General features: G+C 35.2%; 1 protein-coding gene across 1 annotated transcript in view; it reads right to left on the minus strand.

Moving 5' to 3' along the window:
- Nucleotides 1-23,970, minus strand: part of FREM1 (FRAS1 related extracellular matrix 1) — a 379,269-nt gene that overhangs the window by 252,120 nt on the left and 103,179 nt on the right. The window contains 6 exon segments of the mRNA XM_053702577.1: nt 2,761-2,892; nt 6,616-6,724; nt 7,421-7,744; nt 8,546-8,745; nt 19,167-19,468; nt 22,576-22,670. Of these exon segments, the coding sequence (XP_053558552.1) occupies nt 2,761-2,892; nt 6,616-6,724; nt 7,421-7,744; nt 8,546-8,745; nt 19,167-19,468; nt 22,576-22,670 (1,162 nt within the window).

Below are 23,970 nucleotides of genomic sequence, written 5' to 3' on the forward strand. Positions count from 1 at the left end.
TGTTCTTCAAGGGGTTCCGTTTGAACCCATGCATTCCATAGATATTAAGTTGTTATCTTGGAAAGTTTTATTTTTGGTTGCTATTTCTTCTTCTCGTAGAGTTTCTGAGCTTTCAGCATTACAATGTGATTCGCCTTATCTTTTATTCTGATAAGGTGGTTTTACGTAACAAACCTGGTTTCCTTCCTAAGGTTGTTTCTAATATAAATATTAATCAGGAAATTGTTGTTCCTTCATTATGTACTAATCCTTCTTCTAAGAAGGAGCGTCTATTGCATAACTTGGACGTGGTCCGTACCCTGAAGTTTTTCTTACAGGCGACTAAAGAATTCCGTCAATCATCTTCATTATTTGTTGTTGTTTTTCTGGAAAGCGTAGGGGTCAGAAAGCTACGGCTACCTCTCTTTCTTCTTGGCTGAAGAGTTTCATCCGTCTGGCGTATGAGACTGCTGGTCAACAGCCTCCTGAAAGAATTATGGCTCATTCCACTAGGGCTGTGGCTTCCTCATGGGCATTTAAACATAATGCTTCTGTGGAACAGATTTGCAAGGCTGCAACTTGGTCGTCTCTTCACACTTTTTCCAAATTTTCCAAATTTGATACTTTTGTTTTTTCTGAAGCTGTTTTTGGGAGAAAGTGGTGCCTTACGTTTAGGTTCCTGTCTTGTCCCTCCCTTTCATCCGTGTCCTGTAGCTTTGGTATTGTATCCCACAAGTAAGGATAAAATCCGTGGACTCGTCATATCTTGTAAAAGAAAAGGAAATTGATGCTTACCTGATAAATTAATTTATTTTACGATATGACGAGTCCAGGGCCCACCCTGTCATTTCTAAGACAGTTATTTATTTTTTGTTAAACTTCAGTCACCTCTGCACCTTTGGCTCTTCCTTTCTCTTCCTAACTTCGGTCGAATGACTGGAGGGGGAGGGGAAGGGAGGAGCTATATATACAGCTCTGCTGTGGTGCTCTTTGCCACTTCCTGCTAGCAGGAGGTTAAAACCCACAAGTAAGGATGAAATCCGTGGACTCATCATATCGTAAAAGAAATCAATTTATCAGGTAAGCATACATTTCCTTTTTTCTTTTCAAATGGTAAAAACTGTGTAGTACTTTTAAGCATGGCTACTCACTATATGTCACTCTGGCACTAGGAGCACATTTTATTAATAAGGGCCTTAGTCTCTCCCTGAAATGTGTGTCAAGATTTTTTGGTGTATAATGAGTATTTAGATGAAATGCTATAATCTCAGCTCCTTAACATATGTTTTTGTGTATATGTGCATGTATGTTTGTGTCTGTGTGTGTCTTGTGTATGTATATATGTTTGTGTGTGCAGGTGTGTTTATGTATTTGAGAGTGTGTATGTGAGTGCGTATATTTGTGTGTATGTGAGTGAGTATATTTGTGTGTATGTGTGTGCATGTATGTTTGTGTATACATGTATGTTTGTGTGTATGTATGTGTGTTTATATGTGCAAATATGTATGTGTGTGCCTGTATGTGAATGTATGTGAATATATATGAATATATATATATATATATATATATATATATATATATATGTGTGTGTGTGTGTGTGGTTGTGTGGGCATGTGTCTGAGTGTGTTTTTGTGAATGTATTTGATAGTGTGTGTATCAGTTTGTATGCATGCGAGTGCAAATGTGTGTGTATGGACGTGTGTGTGTTATATTTATTTACCTAGTGCATAAAATTAAAAACGATCACTGATGTCACTGTAATTTTTATTGAAAACTGTGACTTGTTAAAGCTCCATACAAACTTGTATTTTTTTTTTTTTATAAATACTGAACCTTATAAACTGTGAGATTTCTCATAATCTCCCAATTTTTCAGCTGAATAGTTTTGTTCCACTCCTCTAAAAATTCAATCTGTTATGAATTTTTAGTAGTTAAAGGATTACATCCTATCAACTTCAATCTGACACCTGTGTTGATTTACATGTTTTCTATTTGGGGTTTTAGCAGAATTAAATCACATAAGTTCTATCTTCTTCACTGCTCTAGAAGCTTAAAACATACTATCCCAACGCTGTACCTGCTAGCTCAACTTACTGCAGGGTAAAAACTGTATCATCATTAAATCATTTAATAAAGTTTACCAATATTAACTAAACATGAGCCCTTTTTAAAAGAGAATATTTTAAGCTAAATGCTTTGATGGTGCAGTTCATAATTTTATAAAAATATTATATATGATAAATTAAAATTAGTTACAGGGTGTTCCAGTCATTGTTATAGAAATCCTTTCTTCTTAAGATCTAAAGTGAGCAAATAATAATAAAATATTTTAAATCTCTATTTTGTATTCCACCCTACAGGAAGGAGATGTGAAATAAAACTTAGGAAAAATAAAGATAGATGTGTGAGGGGAAAAGAGAAGAGAGAGAGGGAAATATGTAAAACAAGGAAAAACAAGGAAAAACAGAAATGAAATGATAGAGATGCAAAAGATAAGGTGCAATGCTGATAGGTTCAACAAAGAAAGAGAATTATTAAAGGATGCACATAAATGGAAAACTATAGTCCGAGAATAAGCTGTAGAAAGGCAAATGCAATTTAGGCAAACTGAAAAAGAAAAAGGTGGTGGCAATTTTTTTTATTATTTTTTTCCTAAAAAATACTTACCCTTTTTTATGTTTGACATTGATAAATGTGCATTTTGGTCAAAATGTGTAAAATGTCTATAAAATTTTCAATTTATTAACAAATAATTCCTAGTAGAAGAAAAGACAGCTTTACCTTTGAGAGTTATGCGGCCATGTTGTAAACCATCCACAATGACCAGTCGAACTGCATTGATGTCATCATTATCTACGATTTGCAACTGTTCCCATGTAATTGCTCGAGACTGGCCCTCTAAGAGATCAAGACCTGTGCAGAACAGATGATAATTAAACCAGTCAGCTGAGATTTAATAAAGAGACAATTGTATTCAGCAATTGCAATTAGTTGAGTCTGCATGTTAATTAGCCAGATCACTTATCTGGAGATACTGAGAGTCTATCTTTTCAGCATTCTAAAGGCAAGAGCAAATGCAATGTGTTAACTCTGTAGAGAAATGATGGGAGTTGACTGTTGAACCACCTGGCATCATATGATAAGAAGGGAATAAGATATGGTAAGTATTGGATTTTATTATATCTAGTCTTTAAACTAGAAACAACAAACTGAAACAAATATCCAAAATAAAAAGAAAGTCGCAAAACAGGTCTATAAACATTGTGTATCATACTGAAGAAATCAGTATAATTTCTGTGTGTGGCTTAGGTCCAGCAACAGCCATTATTTATAGCCTTTATGAACAGGGCCCCATGTACGAAATCCGGTGCGGACAAGGTTTTTGACTTCAGAATCTGTCAGTCCAGTTTTAAGGCAAACGCTGTGCATCTGCTGCCCAGATGTATCATTACATATGCATTTCAATGCCACCCCCTTCTCTTCCAACAGGACAATAACCTCAAATTCCACCAAGGCTTGGTTGCAGAAGATGTCCTGGAAGATTCTACAGTGGCCATCACAGTCACCTGACTTGAACCCCATACAAGAATATTACTGAACTGAAGACCATTGCTCATGAGGAATGTACTAAGATTCTTTAGGAACGCTGCCAGAAGCTGGTGTCTGGCTATGCATCTCGCTTGCAGCAGGTCATAACAGCAAAATGGTGCTCTACTAAGTACTAAAGATGCTCGCCATGAAGGGGTTGAATCATTTTGAGACAGCAAAAATTCATTAAAAGTTGCATTTTCAGTTGAATTTGGGGAAACCACTTCAATCATTCGTTGTGTTGAGCTATTTCTATTACTTTTTTTTAATTGTTCGTTGCAAACAGCTGAAAGTCTGTAAATTTTGACAATAAACTTGATTTGCAATGGGGGTTGAATAATTTTTGATTTTTAGAAAAAAATATTCTTTTCATTTTTAAATATAAATATATATATATATATATATATATATATATATATATATATATATATATATATATATATATATATATATATAATGTTAATGTAAAATATATACCTATATATCTATGTTAATAGATAAATAGGTATATATATATATATATAAATTTAAAATAAAAATAAAATTTCCCATATGTAAAGAACACCGGAATGTTAAATATTAATTCCTTTCGGGTTAGAGCACAAGTGATAAGTGTTAGGTTAGTCTATCGGGAGAATAAGTTAGCGTGGTCACGATATCCAATGTCCTGAAGTTAGCGCACATCGAGTTTTGCTTGCGCAAAATCTTTACTTCTGGCAGTGTTAACGCTTAAGGGGAAAGTGCTAAATAGAGCACCGCTTTTAATCTTGCCCTAAATAGTATTGCAGTTATTCCCCTGCCTAATTCTAGTCATGGGTGCAGCCATATTGAAATCTAACTTTCACTGCATTCCTGTGCAGATACCTGCAGTGAAGTGTATGAAATGTATTTCATGTTTAATGTCCTGTTAAATTAATTTAAAAAGCTGCCACTAATTAATTAAAATGCCACATAAAAATAAGTAAAAACAAAATACTCAATTTTCACACAATTTTTACACAGCGAACGCTAATGAACAGGGGTATGTTACCTCTGTTTATTAGTACATATTACTTGTCTATTAAATTGCTAGACCAGTAGCAGCACTATAGTATTTTCTTTTCCATTTTTCATGTCTTTTGTAAGGGCAGGATTTATGTTCTATATTCATTGGCTTGGTCATATTTGCCAGTCTGTATTTGTCTGATGGCTAAATCCTGTTAAAGCTGTAAACTTTACAACATTATGGAAATGACAATGAAAATCCATATAGATTTTAACCACTTTATTGCCGAGTCATTTTTACACCCCTGTACTGGAGCTGTTTTTTGTTGTTCTCACTGCAAATTCAGAAAAATTTGAACTTTTTCCTACGAGGTACACACACAAATATACCTCGTTTTATTCAGCAGACCACGCATTTTTAGAAAATAACTTTAGCTTGCCGAAATATCATAATATAGGAAAACTCCACTATGTGAAATGCAAAAAAAAAAAAGGAAACTTTTGTGTAATTTTCATGGCGTACACAGTAAATATCAGTAAGGAAGTCATTATTACTACCTTATAATTATGGCTTCCTTGCTGTTATTTACTATGTACGCCATAGAAAATGACACAACAATTTACTATTTTTTTGCATTTCACATAGTTGAGTTTTCTCAAACTTTGTTGTCCCACATTTATCATCTGTTCACCTTCCCAAAAACCATAATTAAAGGCTAGATTACAAGTGGCATGCTAACGTTTGCGCACTATCGATATTATAATACTACTTTTTCAAAAGAGGGGTCACTTGCCTCACTGTAGTGCTTATATTGGGGTGCTAGGGCCCCTTTTATACCCAAGAGCATGATAAAAGGCACCTAAAACACAGATGATTGTTGTTTCTACGGCTATCTAAAGTGATAGGTGATTTCTTCTTTCATGTGAGGGGTATTTTGTTTTTGTGTGTTGTATACTGTCTTAAAGGGATAGGGGCTCCTTTGGAGCCACTGCCTCCATATAGTAAATAAATTAGGTACGTGGTTGCCATTTTTATGGCAATTGCCAACTAATGACAGTGGTATAACAAAGCACCATATTTCCTCCTTGTTTGTGCTAGATAAACAAGTGTCCCCACAAATGAAAGAGAAGAGACTCATCTTTTAAATAATAGGGTCCCTTGTTCCTATAACACAAACAGAGGGGTAGATAGAGGCCCCGTTTGAGCCCCCTCCCCCTCAAGTTAAACAGCACTTTTAAGTGCAGGTTATTGCTGCTTTAAGTGTGATTATATGCATCTTACAGGGGCATGAAACTTATTTGAAGGGGTAGACTGCCTCTTTCAAATGAGGGGTCTATTGTACCTGTAAAATGCAGGTGAGAGCAGAAAATTGTGATCATGCACATCTAAGGGATTAAAGAATATTTGTGTTTTTAATACTTAATATGAAACACTCTCTTTCATTGTTGTAATAATAAAAAAAAAACACTAAGCAGTGGCTTATAGTTAAAATAAATCATTGTGATATGCATTATTCATTATTTTAAATGGATTTGACCTTTTATTGCTTTTTTAAAATTGTGTTTGTGCAGTGTCCTTCCTGTCACGGCCCTACAAGATGGTCTTTACAGGAAGGATTTATAGCTTGGTGTCATACAACTTCTAGAGTGACATGAGCTGGTTTGCTATTAAGTTAATAGACTACAAGGAGTCAGTTTTGCCCATGCTGAGAACAAGTAATGCATCCTATGTAACTGACATGTCAGATCTATTATTACCCTGCGGGCTGAGGTTACAATAAGCATTTCTAAATGATCATTTTGCGAGAAAACAAGAAGGTTGTTTGCTGTTTTTTACACAGCCCGTTTTATGTTTACTTTGATTGTTACATTGTTTAGTATCCATTTAATAATAATAATTGAAGCCACAGCAGAATCTGGGCTTGAGATAGACAAAAAGCCTTTAAAAAAACATTTAATTTTGCTTTCTTGTTGTGAAATTTTGATAGTTTTGTACCATAATTGTATGCCAACAAATACATAAAGTAAAAAAACAGCTATAATAATAGAAAACTTTGTTCTTACCCATATTCCAAGAAACCCGAGGAGCATTTGTGTCAGTTGTTCTTACAGATATATGTACAGTAATTGGGGAACTCCTTTCAAAAAAGAAATCATGGACCTCAAACACCACCTGTTTGTAAAGGTTCAAGAATGAGAGAAATTGGCTTTATAAGCCTCCATCACAATGTTCCTAGTTATTATTGACAGCACTATGCATAGTTCTTCCTTAAAGGCAAACTACACCCAAATTCTTTCTTTCATGATTCAGACAGAGAATGCAATTTTAAGCAACTTTCTAATTTACTCCTATTATCAATATTTCTTCATTCACTTGGTATCTTTATTTGAAAGAGCAGGAATGTAAGGTTAGGAGCCGGCCCATTTTTTTTGTTTTTTTGTTTAGCACCTGGGTAGTGCTTGCTGAATGGTGGAAAAAAGAGGGGAAGAAAGAGAAAGATGGAAGAATAAGAGATAGGATAAGGACAAATAAGAGACAGAGAGAGCAAGGAAGGCATGTAGGAACAGTAATGGTTAAATGAGATCAGATGTTCTTTTCATTCACAATTTTTTGTAAAAATCTTAGAAAAGCTATAGAGAGGGGACAGTAATAAGCCTGCTGTGTGGTGTAAATGTGAGGAGATAAATGTGGGGTATGGATCTCCAGATAAAAAGGACTGAGAGACTTTAATATTGCCTGATGACTTTCGGTGGCCTTACTTTCTTCCATAAAAAAAAACCTATCATAATTAGTAATGAGTGCCTTTAATATATTTATTGATAGATGCTTTATGATGTTGCTGTCTAAAACATGCAGTTGTAAACTTACTTCAAAATTCCTTCTTGCCACGTGGCTGCCGTTTGGCGGCTGATACGCTATGAGCATCTCATTGAGATCTTTCCATGTGAAGGAGGTTATGGGCTTGGTGTGATCAGATAAATGAGTGATAAAACCTTGAGATGGGGGTTCAGTGACATTAAAGACCAACAGAGATTTTGCTGTTTCACTGTCCTCTGCATCGAGTGTTGCAGTTGTAATTGGTGTGAGAATGAACTGGTCAACTTCTAAGATAAACATAGACATGAAGGCAGCTTTGGGTATCTGATTGGGAACAGCATCTGGAATGTGGACTGGAATCCATGCACTCTCTGACTGCAATATGAAGACAGAATGCAGATACATTGCAAATGATTACTTTATGTACAATGCTATAAATTACAGCTTAAAGGGACAGTAAAGCCAAAATTAAACTTTCATGATTCAGATAGAGCATGCAATTTCATACAAATCTCTAAATAAAAGTAGAATGTTTGCTAGAAATGGTGAGCAATGTTTAGAGAAAATTGCAAGACTACGGTCCATTTCCATGTTTTGTATGTGCCTATGGAACGTACAAAGGGTCTGTGTCACCCTTAAACATTTGACCCAGTAATACACAATCGAGAATTTATTGCTTGTACGAGTCCAAGCTCAAAATAACACGCCACAAGTTATCGGTTGAGCTCAAATTTTAAATTTTAAAGAACCAATTTACTTTTATCATCAAATAAAACCATGTTGGTTATGTAAATCTGGAAATGGATAATAAATGGGTAATAAATGTATTACCTATCTTTTTAAACAATTAAAATTCTGGAGTAGACTGTCCTTTAATAACTTTAACATTATGTCTCAATAAAGACATTTAATATATTACCATCATTTTACTGATCTTGCTATTTAATTTGATCAAATATTATATAATAAAGTTAATATGCACAGTGCTAGACAAGGGAACAATAAATTATTTCAAGTAACTGCTAATTCATTATAAGATTCATAACATTTCCTGAAAATACCACTTTATTTAAACATAGTTTGTATGAAAAATGTATTTTCTAGACATCAAACCAGAAATATAAAACTAGCAGATTTAAGCACAATAATATAATAGTAATTTGCTGTATTCAATACCTTGTAGAGAGCTTTGCTTCGGCTGTCAGTTAGGTCCAGTTTGATGCTAATATAATCAACATTAGGAGATGGAGGATTCAGGTGCTGATACTTTATGCCCATCAGAAGGAATTCTTCACAGCTGCATTTTAGAACTGTCGGAATATTTTTTAACCCAAGAATGCAGCCTCCGCCCCTGCAAAGCTGAATTGGTTTATTATCTAAAAAAAAAAAGAGTAAATAATTTAGAGCAGAATCCATAGGTGCCGGCTGACTGACCATTTAGACAACAGTAGATAAAAAAACAGTTATTTAACCTCCTTGGCTGACTCTGATATACAGTAAAGTAAAGGACCATTCAACACAGTAGATTTGCATAATCAACAAATGCAAGATAACAAGACAATGCAATAGCAGTCAGTCTGAACTTCAAATAAATAGTAGTTTTTTTCTGACAAATTTAAAAGTTATGTGTATTTCCTCTCTCCCTGTACCATGTGACAGCCATCAGCCAATCACAAATGCATACACGTACCATGTGACAGCCATCAGCCAATCACAAACGCATACACGCTTATTCTGTGAATTCTTGCACATGCTCAATAGGAGCTGGTGACTCAAAAAGTTTAAATATAAAAAACTGTGCACTTTTTTAATGGAAGTAAATTGGAAAGTTGTCAAAAATTCCTGCTCTATCTGAATAATGAAAGTTTCATGTTGACTTGAGTGTCCCTTAAGTTAAAGGGACATTGTACACTAGATTTTGTTTTGCATAAATGTTTTGTAGATTATGCATTTATATTGCCCATCTGGTAGTGTTTTTATAAAAATGTATAGTTTTGCTTATTTTTTTAATAACATTGTGCTGATTTTCAGACTCCTAACAAAGCCTCACAGTGGCAGATGTATACATGCAGGCTCCTGTTTAGGTTATCTGTCTTTTCATATGCAGGGAAAAGAGGGGGGCTGCTCTTTTTGTTTACCCAGCCCCTTTCAGTGGTTGTCCCAGACCACCTCATCAACAATGCTAAGCTGGGAGCTTCTAAGTAAGTTTTTAAAATTTATACTGGATTTTTATATCAGTTTCTGTGCATATTCTTCTTTATAGTAGTATCTACTAGATACAGTTATATGAACATTGGTGATAATTACATTATCCAATTTGCTCCTTTTAGAGGGGCTTTTCCTTACAGTGCTAATATAAAGTAAAATTTTATGAACGTAGTGTATCACTGGTATATGAACCCAGTAAGGCTTAAATACATATATCATACCTCACAAAATATATGCTTCCGAGTTGGAGGGATATAAGCACATATTTTTATATGTGGTGGCATGCCCAAAAGTTAACCAAATTTGGATGAAGACTTCAATACTAATTGGTGAAATATTAGAAAGAGATTTTTGTCTCACTCCACAATAAGCTTTATTGCATTTCCCTTCTAAGGGGCAGAGTAAACCACTAAATAAACTTATAGCACTCATTTGTACTGCAGTGCCTATGCATATTGCAAAATATTGGAAGACATAAATCCCTGACTATGAAGTTATAATTAAAAAAATGAAAGGGACACTGAACCCAATTTTTTCTTTTGTGATTCAGATAGAGCATGACATTTTAAGCAACCTTCTAATTTACACCAAAAATTATTTTTTCTTCGTTCTCTTGCTATCTTTATTTGAAAAAGAAGGCATCTAAGCTATTTTTGGTTCAGACCTCTGGACAGCACTTTTTAATTGGTGGATGAATGTATCCACCAATCAGCAAGAACAACCCACGTTGTTCACTAAAAATGGGCCGGCATTTAAACTTACATTCTTGCATTTCAAATAAAGATACCAAGAGAATGATGAAAATGTGAGAATAGGAGTAAATTAGAAAGTTGCTTAAAATTGCATTCTCTATTTGAATCACAAAATAAAAAATTTGGGTTCAGTGTCCCTTTAAACACTATCATTTAATGACTGAACTATGTGCATTTTTTTTAGACAACAAAGAAGAAGAAATGTCTGTTTGGGAATACTGAATTTTATGGAGAGAAATAAACAATAGTAGAATTTGAGCTACTTGACTTGTTTAAATCCAAAGATAATAGTGAGACATTATTAAACTGGTAGCCATATCTTAAGACAAGCAGGCACTGGGTGACATTACCTAACCTAACACCCTTACTCAAGCGCAAACCCGATCACATTTAACCAAGTGTGCTAAACTGAAACATGAAAATCTCAATATTTCACATTCCAATGTTCTTCACATAGCAGAATATGTTCTATGTATTCATAAATACATTTTTCTACTTATATCTGATGGTATTTTGGTACAATATATATCTATACATATATTTACAGTTGTATGCAAAAGTTTAGGCACCCTTGACAATTTCCATGATTTTCATTTATAAATAATTGAGTTTTTGGATTAGGAATTTCTTTTTGATCTATCAAATAACTGAAGGACACAGTAATATTTCAGTAGTGAAATTAAGTTTATTGTATTAACAGAAAATGTGCAATATGCATCAAAATGAAATTAGACAGGTGCATAAATTTGGGCACCCCAACAGAAATATTGCATCAATATTAGGTAGAGCCTCCTTTAGCAGAAATAACAGCCTCTAGATGCTTCCTATAGCCTGTAATGAGTGTCTGGATTCTGGATGAAGGTATTTTGGACCATTCCTCCTTGCAAAACATCTCCAGTTCAGTTAGGTTTGATAGTTGCCGAGCATGGACAGCCCGCTTCAAATCACCCCACAGATTTTCAATGATATTCAGGTCTGGGGACTGGGGTGGCCATTCCAGAACATTGTACGTGTTCCTCTGCATAAATGCCAGGGTAGATTTTGAGCAGTGTTTTGGGTCGTCATCTTGTTGAAATATCCAGCCCCGGCGTAACTTCAACTTTGTGACTGATTCCTCAACATTATTCTCAAGTATTGTATCTGCTGATATTGAGTGGAACACATGCAACCCTCAAATTTAACAAGATTCCCAGTACCAGCACTGGCCACACAGCCGCACAGCATGATGGAACATCCACCAAATTTTACTATGGGTAGCAAATGTTTGTCTTGGAACGCTGTGTTCTTTTACCGCCATGCATAACGCCCCTTGTTATGACTAAATAACTCAATCTTTGTTTCATCAGTCCACAGCACCTTCTTCCAAAATGAAGCTGGCTTGTCAAAATGTGCGTTTGCATACCTCAAGCGACTCTGTTTGTGGCGTGTGTGCAGAAAAGGCTTCTTCCGCATTACTCTCCCATACAGCTTCTCCTTGTGCAAAGTGCGTTGAATTGTTGAATGATGCACAGTAACACCATCTGCAGCAAGATGATGTTGTAGGTCTTTGGAGGTGGTCTGTGGGCTGTTTTTAACTGTTCTCACCATCCTTTGCCTTTGCCTCTCCAATATTTTTCTTGGCCTGCCACTTCTGGCCTTAACAAGAACTGTGCCTGTGGTCTTCCATTTCCTCACTATGTTCCTCACAGTGGACACCGACAGCTTAAACCTCTGGGATAGCTTTTTGTAGCCTTCCCCTAAACCATAATGTAGAACAATCTTTGTTTTCAGGTCATTTGAGAGTTGTTTTGAGGCCCTCATGTTGCCACTCTTCAGAGGAGAGTCAAAGAGAACAATTTGCAATTGGCCACCTTAAATACCTTTTATCATGATTGGATGCACCTGTCTATGAAGTCCAAGGCTTAATGGGCTCACCAAACCAATTGTGTGTTCCAATTAATCAGTTCTAGGTAGTTGCAGGTATTCAAATCAACAAAATGACAAGGGTGCCCAAATGTATGCACCTGTCTAATTTCGTTTTGATGCATATTGCACATTTTCTGTTAATACAATACACCGCATTTCCCTACTGAAATATTATTGTGTCCTTCAGTTATTAGATAGATCAAAATGAAATTGCAGATCCAAACACCCAATTATTTATAAATGAAAATCATGGAAATTGTCAAGGGTGCCTAAACTTTTGCATACAACTGTATATGTATAGATATATATTGTACTGACCAATTTGATGAAATTTACAGATTATATCTTAAAACACAGGCTAAAAAGACAAAGTGATACAGAGGTCTGAATGCAGGGGGAGGAAGGGGTGTCATAAAAATTATGATGGGGGTTTAGGAGACAGGCAGACAGTGTCAGTAAAAGATAACAGGGAGGGGAAATATATGGTTATACACAAAGCATATACTGACATAAAGTTATATATCAACATAGAATCCATATGAATAAAGATGGGAAATTAGGTATACAGGGGAACATAAGATAGTCAAAAAAGGAGAAAGGAAAGAAAGAAAAAAAGGGGAATAATAATAATGACAAAATAATAATAACAAAAAAAAATATTTACATTAAATACATAGTTAAACACTTTATTAAATACGAATATTGCATAAATATGCTTTTATATGTTTCCAGCTACTTGACTGCAAAGGGCCCCAATGCACATGTGTATATATATATATATATATATATATATATATATATATATATATATACACACACACACACATATATATATATATATATATATATATATATATATATATATATATATATATATATATATATATACAGTATCTCACAAAAGTGAGTACACCCCTCACATTTTTGTAATTTTTTTATTACATCTTTTCATGTGACAACACTGAATAAATGAAACTTTGCTACAATGTAAGGTAGTGAGTGCACAGCCTGTATAACAGTGTAAAATTACTGTCCCCTCAAAATAACTCAACACACAGCCGTTGTCTAAACCGTTGGCAACAAAAGTGAGTACACCCCTTAGTGGAAATGTTCAAATTGGGCCCAAAGTGTCAATATTTTGTGTGGCCACCATTATTTTCCAGCACTGTCTTAACCCTCTTTTGCATGGAATTCACCAGAGCTTCACAGGTTGACACTGGAGTCCTCTTTGACTCCTCCATGACAACATCACAGAGATGGTGGATGTTAGAGACCTTGCGCTCCCCCACCTTCCATTTGAGGATGCCCCACAGATGCTCAATAGGGTTTAGGTCTGGAGACATGCTTGGCCATTCCATCACCTTTACTCTCAGCTTCTTTAGCAAGGCAGTGGTTGTCTTGTAGGTGTGTTTGGGGTCGTTATCATGTTGGAGTACTGCCCTGCGGCCCAGTCTCAGAAGGGAGGGGATCATGCTCTGCTTCAGTATGTCACTGTACATGTTGGCATCATGGTCCCCTCAATGAACTGTAGCTCCCGAGTGCTGGCAGCACTCATGCAGGCCCAGACCATGACACTCCCACCACCATGCTTGACTGTAGGCAAGACACACTTGTCTTTGTACTCCTTACCTGGTTGCCGCCACACACACTTGACACCATCTGAACCAAATAAGTTTATCTTGGTCTCATCGGACCACAGGACATGGTTCCAGTATTCCATGTCCTTAGTCTGCTTGTCTTCAGCAAACTGTTTGCGGGCTTTCTTGTGCATCATCTTTAGATAAGGCTTCCTTCTGGAATGACAGCCATGCAGATCAATTTGATGCAGTGTGTGGCGTATGGTCTGAGCACTGACAGACTGATCCACACCCCTTCAAGCTCTGCAGCAATGCTGGCAACACTCATACATCTATTTCCTAAAGATAACCTCTGGATATGACGCTGAGCATGTGCATTCAACTTCTTTGGTCGACCATGGTGAGGCCTGTTCTGAGTGGAACCTGTCCTGTGAAACCACTGTATGGTCTGGCCCACCATGCTGCAGTTCAGTTTCATGGTCTTTGCAATCTTTTTATAGCCTAGGCCATCTTTATCTAGAGCAACAATTCTGTTTTTTTCTGATCCTCAGAGAGTTCTTTGCCATGAGGTGCGATGTTGAACTTCCAATGACCAGTATGAGAGAGTGTGAGAGCGTTAACACCAAATTTAACACACCTGTTCCCCATTCACCCATGAGACCTTGTAACACTAATGAGTCACATGACACCGGGGAGGGAAAATAGCTAATTGTACCCAATTTGGACATCTGCACTTAGGGGTGTACTCACTTTTGTTGCCAACGGTTTAGACATTAATGGCTGTGTGATGAGTTATTTTGAGTGGACAGCAAATTTACACTGGTATACAGGCTGTTCACTCACTACTTTACATTGTAGCAAAGTGTAATTTGTTCAGTGTTATCACATGAAAATTTATAATAAAATATTTACCAAAATATAAGGGGTGTACTCACTTTTGTGAGATACTGTGTATATATACACACACACACATTTATATATATATATATATATATATATATATACACACATTTATATATATATATATATATATATATATATATATATATATATATATATATATATATATATATATATACACACAGATATATATATATATATATATATGTGTATTAATGTGTTTTATATGTGTATATATGTCTGTAAATACATATATGCACATATAAATACATAAGTACATATGTAACATAGTAACATAGTAGATGAGGTTGAAAAAAGGCCGAAGTCCATCAAGTTCAACCTATACAAATCTAAATTATATACAAAAAGCTCCAGTTAAACTTAAATAATCCCACTAAAAGGTGACCCATTTAATACTAGCAATCATATCCATGAATTTTGTTTATAGACAGAAATGTATCCAAATAATTTTTAAATGTATCTAGGGTATTGGCATTCCCTACCTCCTTTGGTAATGAGTTCCACAATTTTATTGCTCTTACAGTGAAAAAACGTTTCCGTTGCAGGAGATTAAATCTCCTTTCCTCCAACCTTAAATTGTGACCTCTGGTCACAAACAATTTTATTGGAATAAACAGAGCTTCTGCCATCTCTGTATATGGGCCTTGAATATATTTATATAAAGTAATCATGTCACCTCTTAAGTGCCTTTTTTCTAAAGAAAACAGACCCAGTTTGGCTAGCCTCTCCTCATAGGTTAAATTCTCCAATCCCCTTATTAGCTTTGTGGCCCTTCTCTGAACTTTTTCTAGTTCTGCAATATCTTTTTTTGCGATTGGTCCCCAGAACTACACTCCATACTCAAGGTGAGGTCTTACCAGGGCTTTATATAGTGACAGAATTATGCTTTCCTCCCTTGAGTCAATGCCTCTTTTAATACATGCTAGTATCTTATTAGCCTTTGAAGCTGCTGCCCTGCATTGTGCACACATCTTTAGCTTGTTATCTATTATTACCCCCAAATCCCTTTCCTCCTGTGTTTGGCTAAGTCTTGTCTCATTTAAATAATATGTTGCCTGCTTATTTTTACTTTCAAAATGTAGAACCTTGCATTTTCCCCGTATTAAATCTCATTTTCCATTTACCTGCCCATACTTCTAATTTTTGCAGGTCCCTTTGTAATGAAAGTTCATCCTGCGCTGACCTAATGACCTTACTTAACTTAGTATCATCTGCAAAAATAGAGATGTCGCTATTTAATCCTAGCTCCAAGTCATTTATAAAAATATTAAAAAGAATAGGGCCCAGCACTGATCCCTGGGGTACTCCACTGATTACCTTTGTCCAATCTGAGTATGATCAATTTACTACTATTCGTTGCTCCCTATCTTTTATCCAGTTATTTATCCATAAACTAACATTTTCAGCTATTCCCTTAATTTTGTGCATTAATCTCTCATGTGGCACTGTATCAAACGCCTTTGCAAAATCTAAGTATATCACATCAACTGATTCCCCTTTATCTATATTTTTACTTACTTCCTCATAGAATCTAAATAGATTAGTTTGACATGATCTATTTCTCATAAAACCATGCTGATTAGAACTCATAATCTTGTTTACACGAATATGCTCATCAATATAATCCCTTATAATCCCTTCAAATATCTTCCCACTACTGATGTCAGACTAACTGGTCTATAGCTTCCTGGATCATCCCTACTTCCCTTTTTGAAGAGTGGCACCACATCAGCTTTACGCCAATCCTTGGGTACCATGCCTGAGGATAATGAGTCTTGAAAAATTAAGAGTAGAGGTTTGTCTACAACAGTGCTAAATTCCCTTAACACCCTTGGGTGTATTCCATCTGGGCCTGGAGTTTAATTTACCTTAATATTATCCAATTTGTTCCTAATATCCTCTATACATAACCCAATTAATGGTATGGGCTGGCATGTTCTATTTTTTTCCAAAGTATCATCCAATGGTTCCTCTCTTGTGTATACTGAAGAAAAAAACTGGTTTAGTATCTCAGCCTTCTCCCTGTCACTGTTAATCATGCTACCCTCCCCGCATTTTAATGTACCTATATTGTCTTTCTTAGATTTTTTTGCTATTTATGTACTTAAAGAACCTTTTAGGGTTAGATTTAGAATCCTTTGCAATTAATTTTTCATTTTCAATTTTGGCTAATTTGATTGCTTTTTTGCACGCTTTGTTACATTTCTTATAAATATGGAATTTTGAGTCTGTACTATTTTCTTTGAATAATTTAAATGCCCTACGTTTTTTTCCTAATTTCTCTTAACACATTTATATTCAGCCACATTGGCCTGGATTTTTTATTTTTATAACCATATGATATTTGTTGATATGTATATTTATTTAACAAAGTTTTAAATGTTATCCATTTATCCTCTGTATTTTTATTAGAGAATACTTTGTCCCAATTTATGTTATTTAATGATTTCCTTAAATCGTTGAATTTTGCTTTCTTAAAATTAAGTCTTGGTTAAACCTTTAAGACCCTGCTTATGAAAAGAAATTTCAAACGTGACCATGTTATGATCACTGTTAGCCAAATGTTCTTTGACTTCTATGTTTGATATTATATCTGTATTATTTGATAGCACTAAATCCAATATAGCGTTACTCCTAGTTGGCCCCTCTATTCATTGTGACAAGAAGTTATCCCTGAGAACATTTATAAATCTATCCCCCTTAGCTGAATTACTAATTTCATTGGCCCAGTTTATATCAGGGTAGTTAAAATCTCCCATAATTACAGCACTGTTATTAGCAGCCTTACCTATTTGAAGTAGTAGTTGAGTTTCATCCAGGTCACTAATGTTGGAGGTCACATATATAAATAAATAAATAAATAAATAAATAAATAAATAAATATATATATATATACACACACACATACATATACATATTTAGACATGTTTATGTATGTATATCTGTTAAAGCCCTTTGCAGTCCTTTTTTCCAACAACTGAGACCTCATATCTTTGAGCTCTTATAACTTTTTACTGCAATTTTCTTAAAATAATTTTGATTAGATAGTGTAACTGTACTTTTAAATGTATTTTAAAAAAAAATTGTGCAACTTTTTAGTTGAGTGTAACAGTTAACCAGAGCTCTGAAGTCGTGCTATTCCTATGCGCATTAAATTCAATTGTCATCAAGCAAACGCATTTAATTTTAACTTGTGATACATTCGCAAAGATCTGCGATATACCCATTTTCACTTGCATGTAACAGTTAGCACACCACTCGTAATCTATCCCAATATGTGTTCCCAATGATCCATTTTACCTGCTGTATTGTTTTAAGTTCACACACACACACACACACACACATACACACACACAACCTCCTTTACCTTTGTTTTGTCATTTGAAACTGTTGATTTTGCCCGTTAAAACCACCATATATACTGAAAATATTAATATTTTTGAATTCCCTTAAGGAAAGATATGCAAATATGAATCAGTATTAGCCTAGTGGGTGGTGGGGGTGACACATACTAAAATATTAATTTACAATCGCTGTCTCTAAATATCAGCCTTTGTGAATAGAGATATATAGATATGATAAGGATGTCTGTGTTTTCTTCAAGCAGAGCCCATTTGAAGGGACATAATACCCAAATGTTGTTGCAGCATAGCTGTAAAAAAGCTGACTAGAAAATATCAAATAAACATCTCTATGTAAAAAAGGAAGATATTTTACATCAAATTTCCTAAGTATTCACACCCTACTGTAAAGAGACTGTAAGACGCCAGTCAGGATGCTTGTCTCAGGACAAGCTAGGGAATGTGCATCTGTCATGTGCAGGCACAGTTATGTTATTTTCCTATTCAATTTAAGTAAGTTCTATGAAATCTCATGAGATTTCAGTGAAATGTCATGAGATCACAGCAAAGGCAAAGCATTACCTCAGCACTGCTGATGCTGATTGGCTATTTTTTTTAGTTTTTAACTTGCAGCTGAACAGCAGCTAAAGTATAACTGTTTACACAGCACCTACTCTGGTGAGCTGTAAAAATTATGAGGTAAAATATCTTCCCTTTTTACATAGAGATGTATTTACATAGACATGTTATACGGTGATATTTTCTTGACAGCTTTTTACAGGTATGCTGTAGTGATTTAGCATATGAGTATTATGTCCCTTTAAATGGGTTGTATTTTCAATTGGCAAAAACAGTAATTTCATATACAAAAATACACCTATTGGAGCAATTTCTGCTACATTTTATAATCTGCAGCAGGAATAGCAAGTCATTGGAAACACAATGCCCCTTAAGTTAGTTGTATAATGCTTATTTCAGACAATTCGTTCACTTAATTGCATTACATACAGCTTGGCACTGAGCAGAATATTCTATGATAACAATGCATCTATCGCCAAATAAGCCTAGAATGTAGCAAATATAGATAACTCACTGGATCTCTGGAAAAAACTGTGTGGTTGATCCCCACGTGGCTCTTCTTTCACTGGATCTCCAGTAACAAGTTGACCGTGAGCCGGCAGAAGTGATTGTGACTGGGATACTTTAATTGTGCAATCAAGATTCGGCCTTTTGTCATAGTTAAAACTTAGGATATTCTTATCAATAATATTGGATAGGCCATAAAACTCTGGAACTTCCAATTTCTTAAGACCTAACTTTATGATATTACAGTCAGGTTCAGTTAGTTTTACTCTGAGGAGAAATGTTTCAGTAAATGTTTCCGTTTCTGTAAACCTAAAAGGAAAAACAAAAAATCCAATGCATGAGGATAAACAAAACAGTTTTTATTGTATAAATGTTCCATGGCAACTATGTTGGGCGGTCACAATCTAGTGCTTGTTTTCCGCAGATAATAATTTCGGAAATAAGGCCGATATTGTTAGGGTGTTTTTCAGTAATCACAATCAAAATGCTTTTGCTGTTAATACTCCTGAAGCTCAAATTGTTACTTCCTGAGAACAACACAAAATACTTATTTGCACCATTATTCTCTCAATTTTGTAATTGGAAAACAATTTATGAATGATTTTACAGGGGTAGCGAGTACATCAGAGGTTGAAGGGCCTGTATATTGATTTATTTAAATAGTATGAAGTGATGCTAATGTGTGACAGAAATAACAACAATGTAAATGTCAGACTTTTTAATGTGATCTTCAACAAACAAGTCCAGATAAAATATATATATATATTTATTAGGTACATTTTAAATAGTACATCACAGGTTGAAGGGCCTATATATTGATTTCTTTTAATAGTGTGAAAATATGCTAATGTGTGTGCAATTAACCTGTTGTGCTCCAAAACTACGGCGATATTTGTATATGTTTCTCTAAGGAATCTGAATAGGGGCATTATCGGTAGAGAATGCATACGTGTGTGTTTGGTTATTAATTTTACTAATTTGTATTAATGTGATTATTATTATTATTTTTAAACTTTAATTGAAGTGTTTGTATCTGCTTGGTGATGTTGTTATTTAACATGGGGGAGTTATTTAAGTACCTTTTGTCCATGGGCAAAACCAATGCTACATTTGAAAACTTTTGGGGTACTCAGTAATTGAAAAGTGTTGTCTGCAGTTTATCAAGTCTTTTTAGCTATTGAGTTTGGTAAGAATGCCCAAGAATTTCGATTTTGATAAAAAAAAAGAGGTCTGGCACATGTTCTGTATACAGTGGATATAAAAGTCTATACACTTCTATGAAATTGAAGATTTTTAAAATGTAAAGACAGAAATACCAAGAATGTAAATGTCAGACTTTCTCTATGTGTAATGTGATCTTCCAACAATCAAGTCCAGAAACAAAAAACAAACTACAAAACCCTGATTGCATAAATTTGCACACCCCACCCAACTAATACTTTTTTTTGGAAGCACCTTTTGCATTTATTACAACAGCAAGTCATTGAGAATAACTCTGTTAACTTAGCACATCTATACTTTGGAATTTTATCCCACTCTTTGTTGCAAAAAAGTTTAAGTTCCTTCAAGTATCTCTTGTGCACAGTTCTCTTTAGGTCATTCCACAAATTTGGATGTGATTGAGGTCTGGACTCTGACTGGGCCATTCCAATACTTTGATTTTCCTTTTCTGAAGCCATACCTTGGTCAACTTGGATGTGTGCTTTGGCTCATTATGTTGGAATGTGAAATTCCTTCTCCTCTTCAGCTTTCTGACAGATCAACAGGTTTTGTTACAAAATATCTTGCCATTTGGAGCTATTCATTATCACATCTTTCTTGACAAGAGCCCCTGACCTAACTGAAGAGTGCAGCCCCAAAGCATGATGCTACCACCACCATGCTTCAAAGATGTTATGGTATTCCTTGGATGGTTAGCTTTCTTGGATTCATGCCAAACATATCATTTACAATTTAGACCGTAAAGATCAATCTTTGTCTCATCAGACCACAGCACACATTTTTGGGGTAACTGAATTCATCTTTGGCATTATTTATGTTTGTAAGAAAGGGTTTCCATCTTGCTGATCTACCCCATAGCCCAGCCATTTGCACAATACAAGAGATGGTGGTCTAATGCACCATCACTGGTACCTGACAGAAATTCCTGAAGCTCCTTTATTGTTTCTGTTGGCCTCTAGGAAGTCTCCCTGATAAGTTTTCTTCTCGTCCTCTCATCAGCTTTGGAGGATCGTCCTGATCTTTGCAGTGTCTCTGTGGTACCACATTTTCTCCCCTTATTCATGAAGATTTTCACAGTGCTCCATGGTACATCAGTACCTTTAATATTTTTGTATATCCCTCCCTGATTGGTACCTTACATCAATTAGCTCTCGCATTTTCTTTGGCAACTCTTTGTGGAACATGGTTCTCCAAGTAAGATGCAACACCAAACATTCAAGCCAATCTTACAGCAACAACTAACTTTGTGGATTTGTTTTTCTCTGGATTTTGTTGTTGTTGGGATATTACATTACATATGGAAAAAGTCTGACATTTACATTCTTGTTATATCTGTCTTTAGATTTCAAAAATCTGCAATTTTTATATCCACTATAGGGTAATTTTTCACCTAAACAATAATAAAAAAAATACTGCATTGAAACAATGAAAATGGTTGATTGTGATTGCGTCAACATCAACAACTTATTGTCGGCCGTTAACATGCCAATAAGTATTAAACAATAGAATGTGATCAGCCCTTATGTGTTTAGCCTTCAAAAAGACAGGACTCCTGGCAGTCCTGAGCTGGACTTAGCTGGTGATTAGCAGCTACATATCAGTGCTTCTCATTAATGGTTCACAGGTCATGTCCTGCTCTGAAACAGCATTGCATTGCAGCTAATAAGCCAGATTTAAACCGTTTAACCCTTTGTAAGGGCCCAATATATACTTATCAATCTAATTCTGCTTTAGAATGGCAAATTTTCACACAACTAATTGTAAAGTCAATATTGGGCTTTAAAAACATATATAGGGCTAGATCATGAGTGGCGCTAACTGTTGCATGCAAGCAATAAGGGGTTTATTGCAGCTCTTTGAGCATGTCAGGAGTAGCGCACGTTCGGGTTTGCGCAACTTGTTACGTGTTAGGTTTCTTTTTCCCACTTATCCATTTCCATTGAAGTCTATGAGGGAATAAGTTAGCACAGTCGCAATATTCTAACTTCATGAGCAAAAACTTTTTACCCGACGTACAAAAAACGATGAAATCTTGCAAAGTTTACATTTGAGCGTGAGCGCAAAATAGTGCTCCACTCATATTTTAGCCCATAGTTTGTATGTTAAATTTATCACAGTCAGTTTTTCATAATGACAAAAATAATACACAAGATGTTTTCCCAAAAGATGCACTCTGAATGTGTTATTACACTTACCTGTATAGCCTGAGCATGACTCCATCATCATCCAAAAGGGGGCAGCCATTATGAATGTATTGCACTTCATTGGGAAGAAAATGGCAGTCAAATACCTAAGGAAAAATGAATTTCTTAGATCTTGCATTATTTATTTGTATTCATTATTAGTGTATATATTTTTATTGAATCTTAAAGGGGCATAAAACGCAAAATGTTTCCTTAAATTATTGAAATAGAGCATGCAATTTTAAACATCTTTCCAATTTACTTCTATTATAAAATTTGTTTCATTCTCTTCATGATTTTAGTATTTCTGGGGTTAATTTTTCTTTCTTTTCCTTTTTCTTCTGTGTCCTGCATTTCCATGTTTGCTATTTATAACTCTTTATCAGAACCCTATTTTAAATTATTTTTATTACCTACATCTGGTGAACCAGCTACAAGGTGCAATTCGCTCTTCTCAGGACAGTGATGTTTATGGGCCAAGCTATCAACACAGAGAGACAGAAGACAGTGTCTACTATCAAGACACAGACCTGAGGTCAAGTAGAGATGACATTCAATATATTTTTGAATCATATTAATGTTACTGGGTGATCAAATATAACAGACATGACATGTTTGGTATCAAAATAATCCTGATGATGTCACAATGGGATTGATTAAGATTGTATGGGTACTGTATATATTTAAATACAATTATAAGAAATCCTATAGCTTCAGCTAGTGCTTGCAATCAGGTTTATGGCATAAAAAGTGATGGCTACCCTACTTGCCACACTCTGAAAGGGGCCTGGTCAGAAACTTGACCTCAGGAAAAAAATGTATTTAATGATGAATTGAGATGAATATTATTTTTATTCTGCATGGGAGGCTGCTGACAACAGTGTAAGTGACTTTCTTTTTTACCAAACTCCTTTGAAACGGAGATCTATGCTAATACAGTATTGGGATCTGTTATTTTACTCCTTTTTTTAAAAACTGTTGCTTTGTGTGTAATTCTGTTAATTTCCTTTTGTATTATATATAAATGTACTGTGACTCTTTTTGTTCATAATACATTTTCCTTTAAGTTTTTGCCTTTTTGTAATATATCTACCAAGATACCAAAGATACGGCTAGATTACGAGTTTTGTAGTATGAGTGAAAAAGAAGCATTATGGCTTTTTTTCACTACCGCTGGTATTACGAGTCTTGCAGGTTTAGCTGTACCGCACACTTTTTTGGCCGTAACGCAACATAACTACTGCAGCTTTTAAAAAGTCCTTTTTCAATGGGACTTCCACAGCGCCCGTATTACGAGTTTGCCTGTCCGGCCAAAAAGTGAGCGGTTCATCCAATACCGTCAAGATCCGTACCGTAAACTGAAAGTCAGTAGTTATGGGTTTTACGTTACAAAGCTGTAACATAAAA

The sequence above is a fragment of the Bombina bombina genome, chromosome 2, assembly GCF_027579735.1.
Source record: "Bombina bombina isolate aBomBom1 chromosome 2, aBomBom1.pri, whole genome shotgun sequence".
Classification (NCBI taxonomy): Eukaryota; Metazoa; Chordata; class Amphibia; order Anura; family Bombinatoridae; genus Bombina; species Bombina bombina.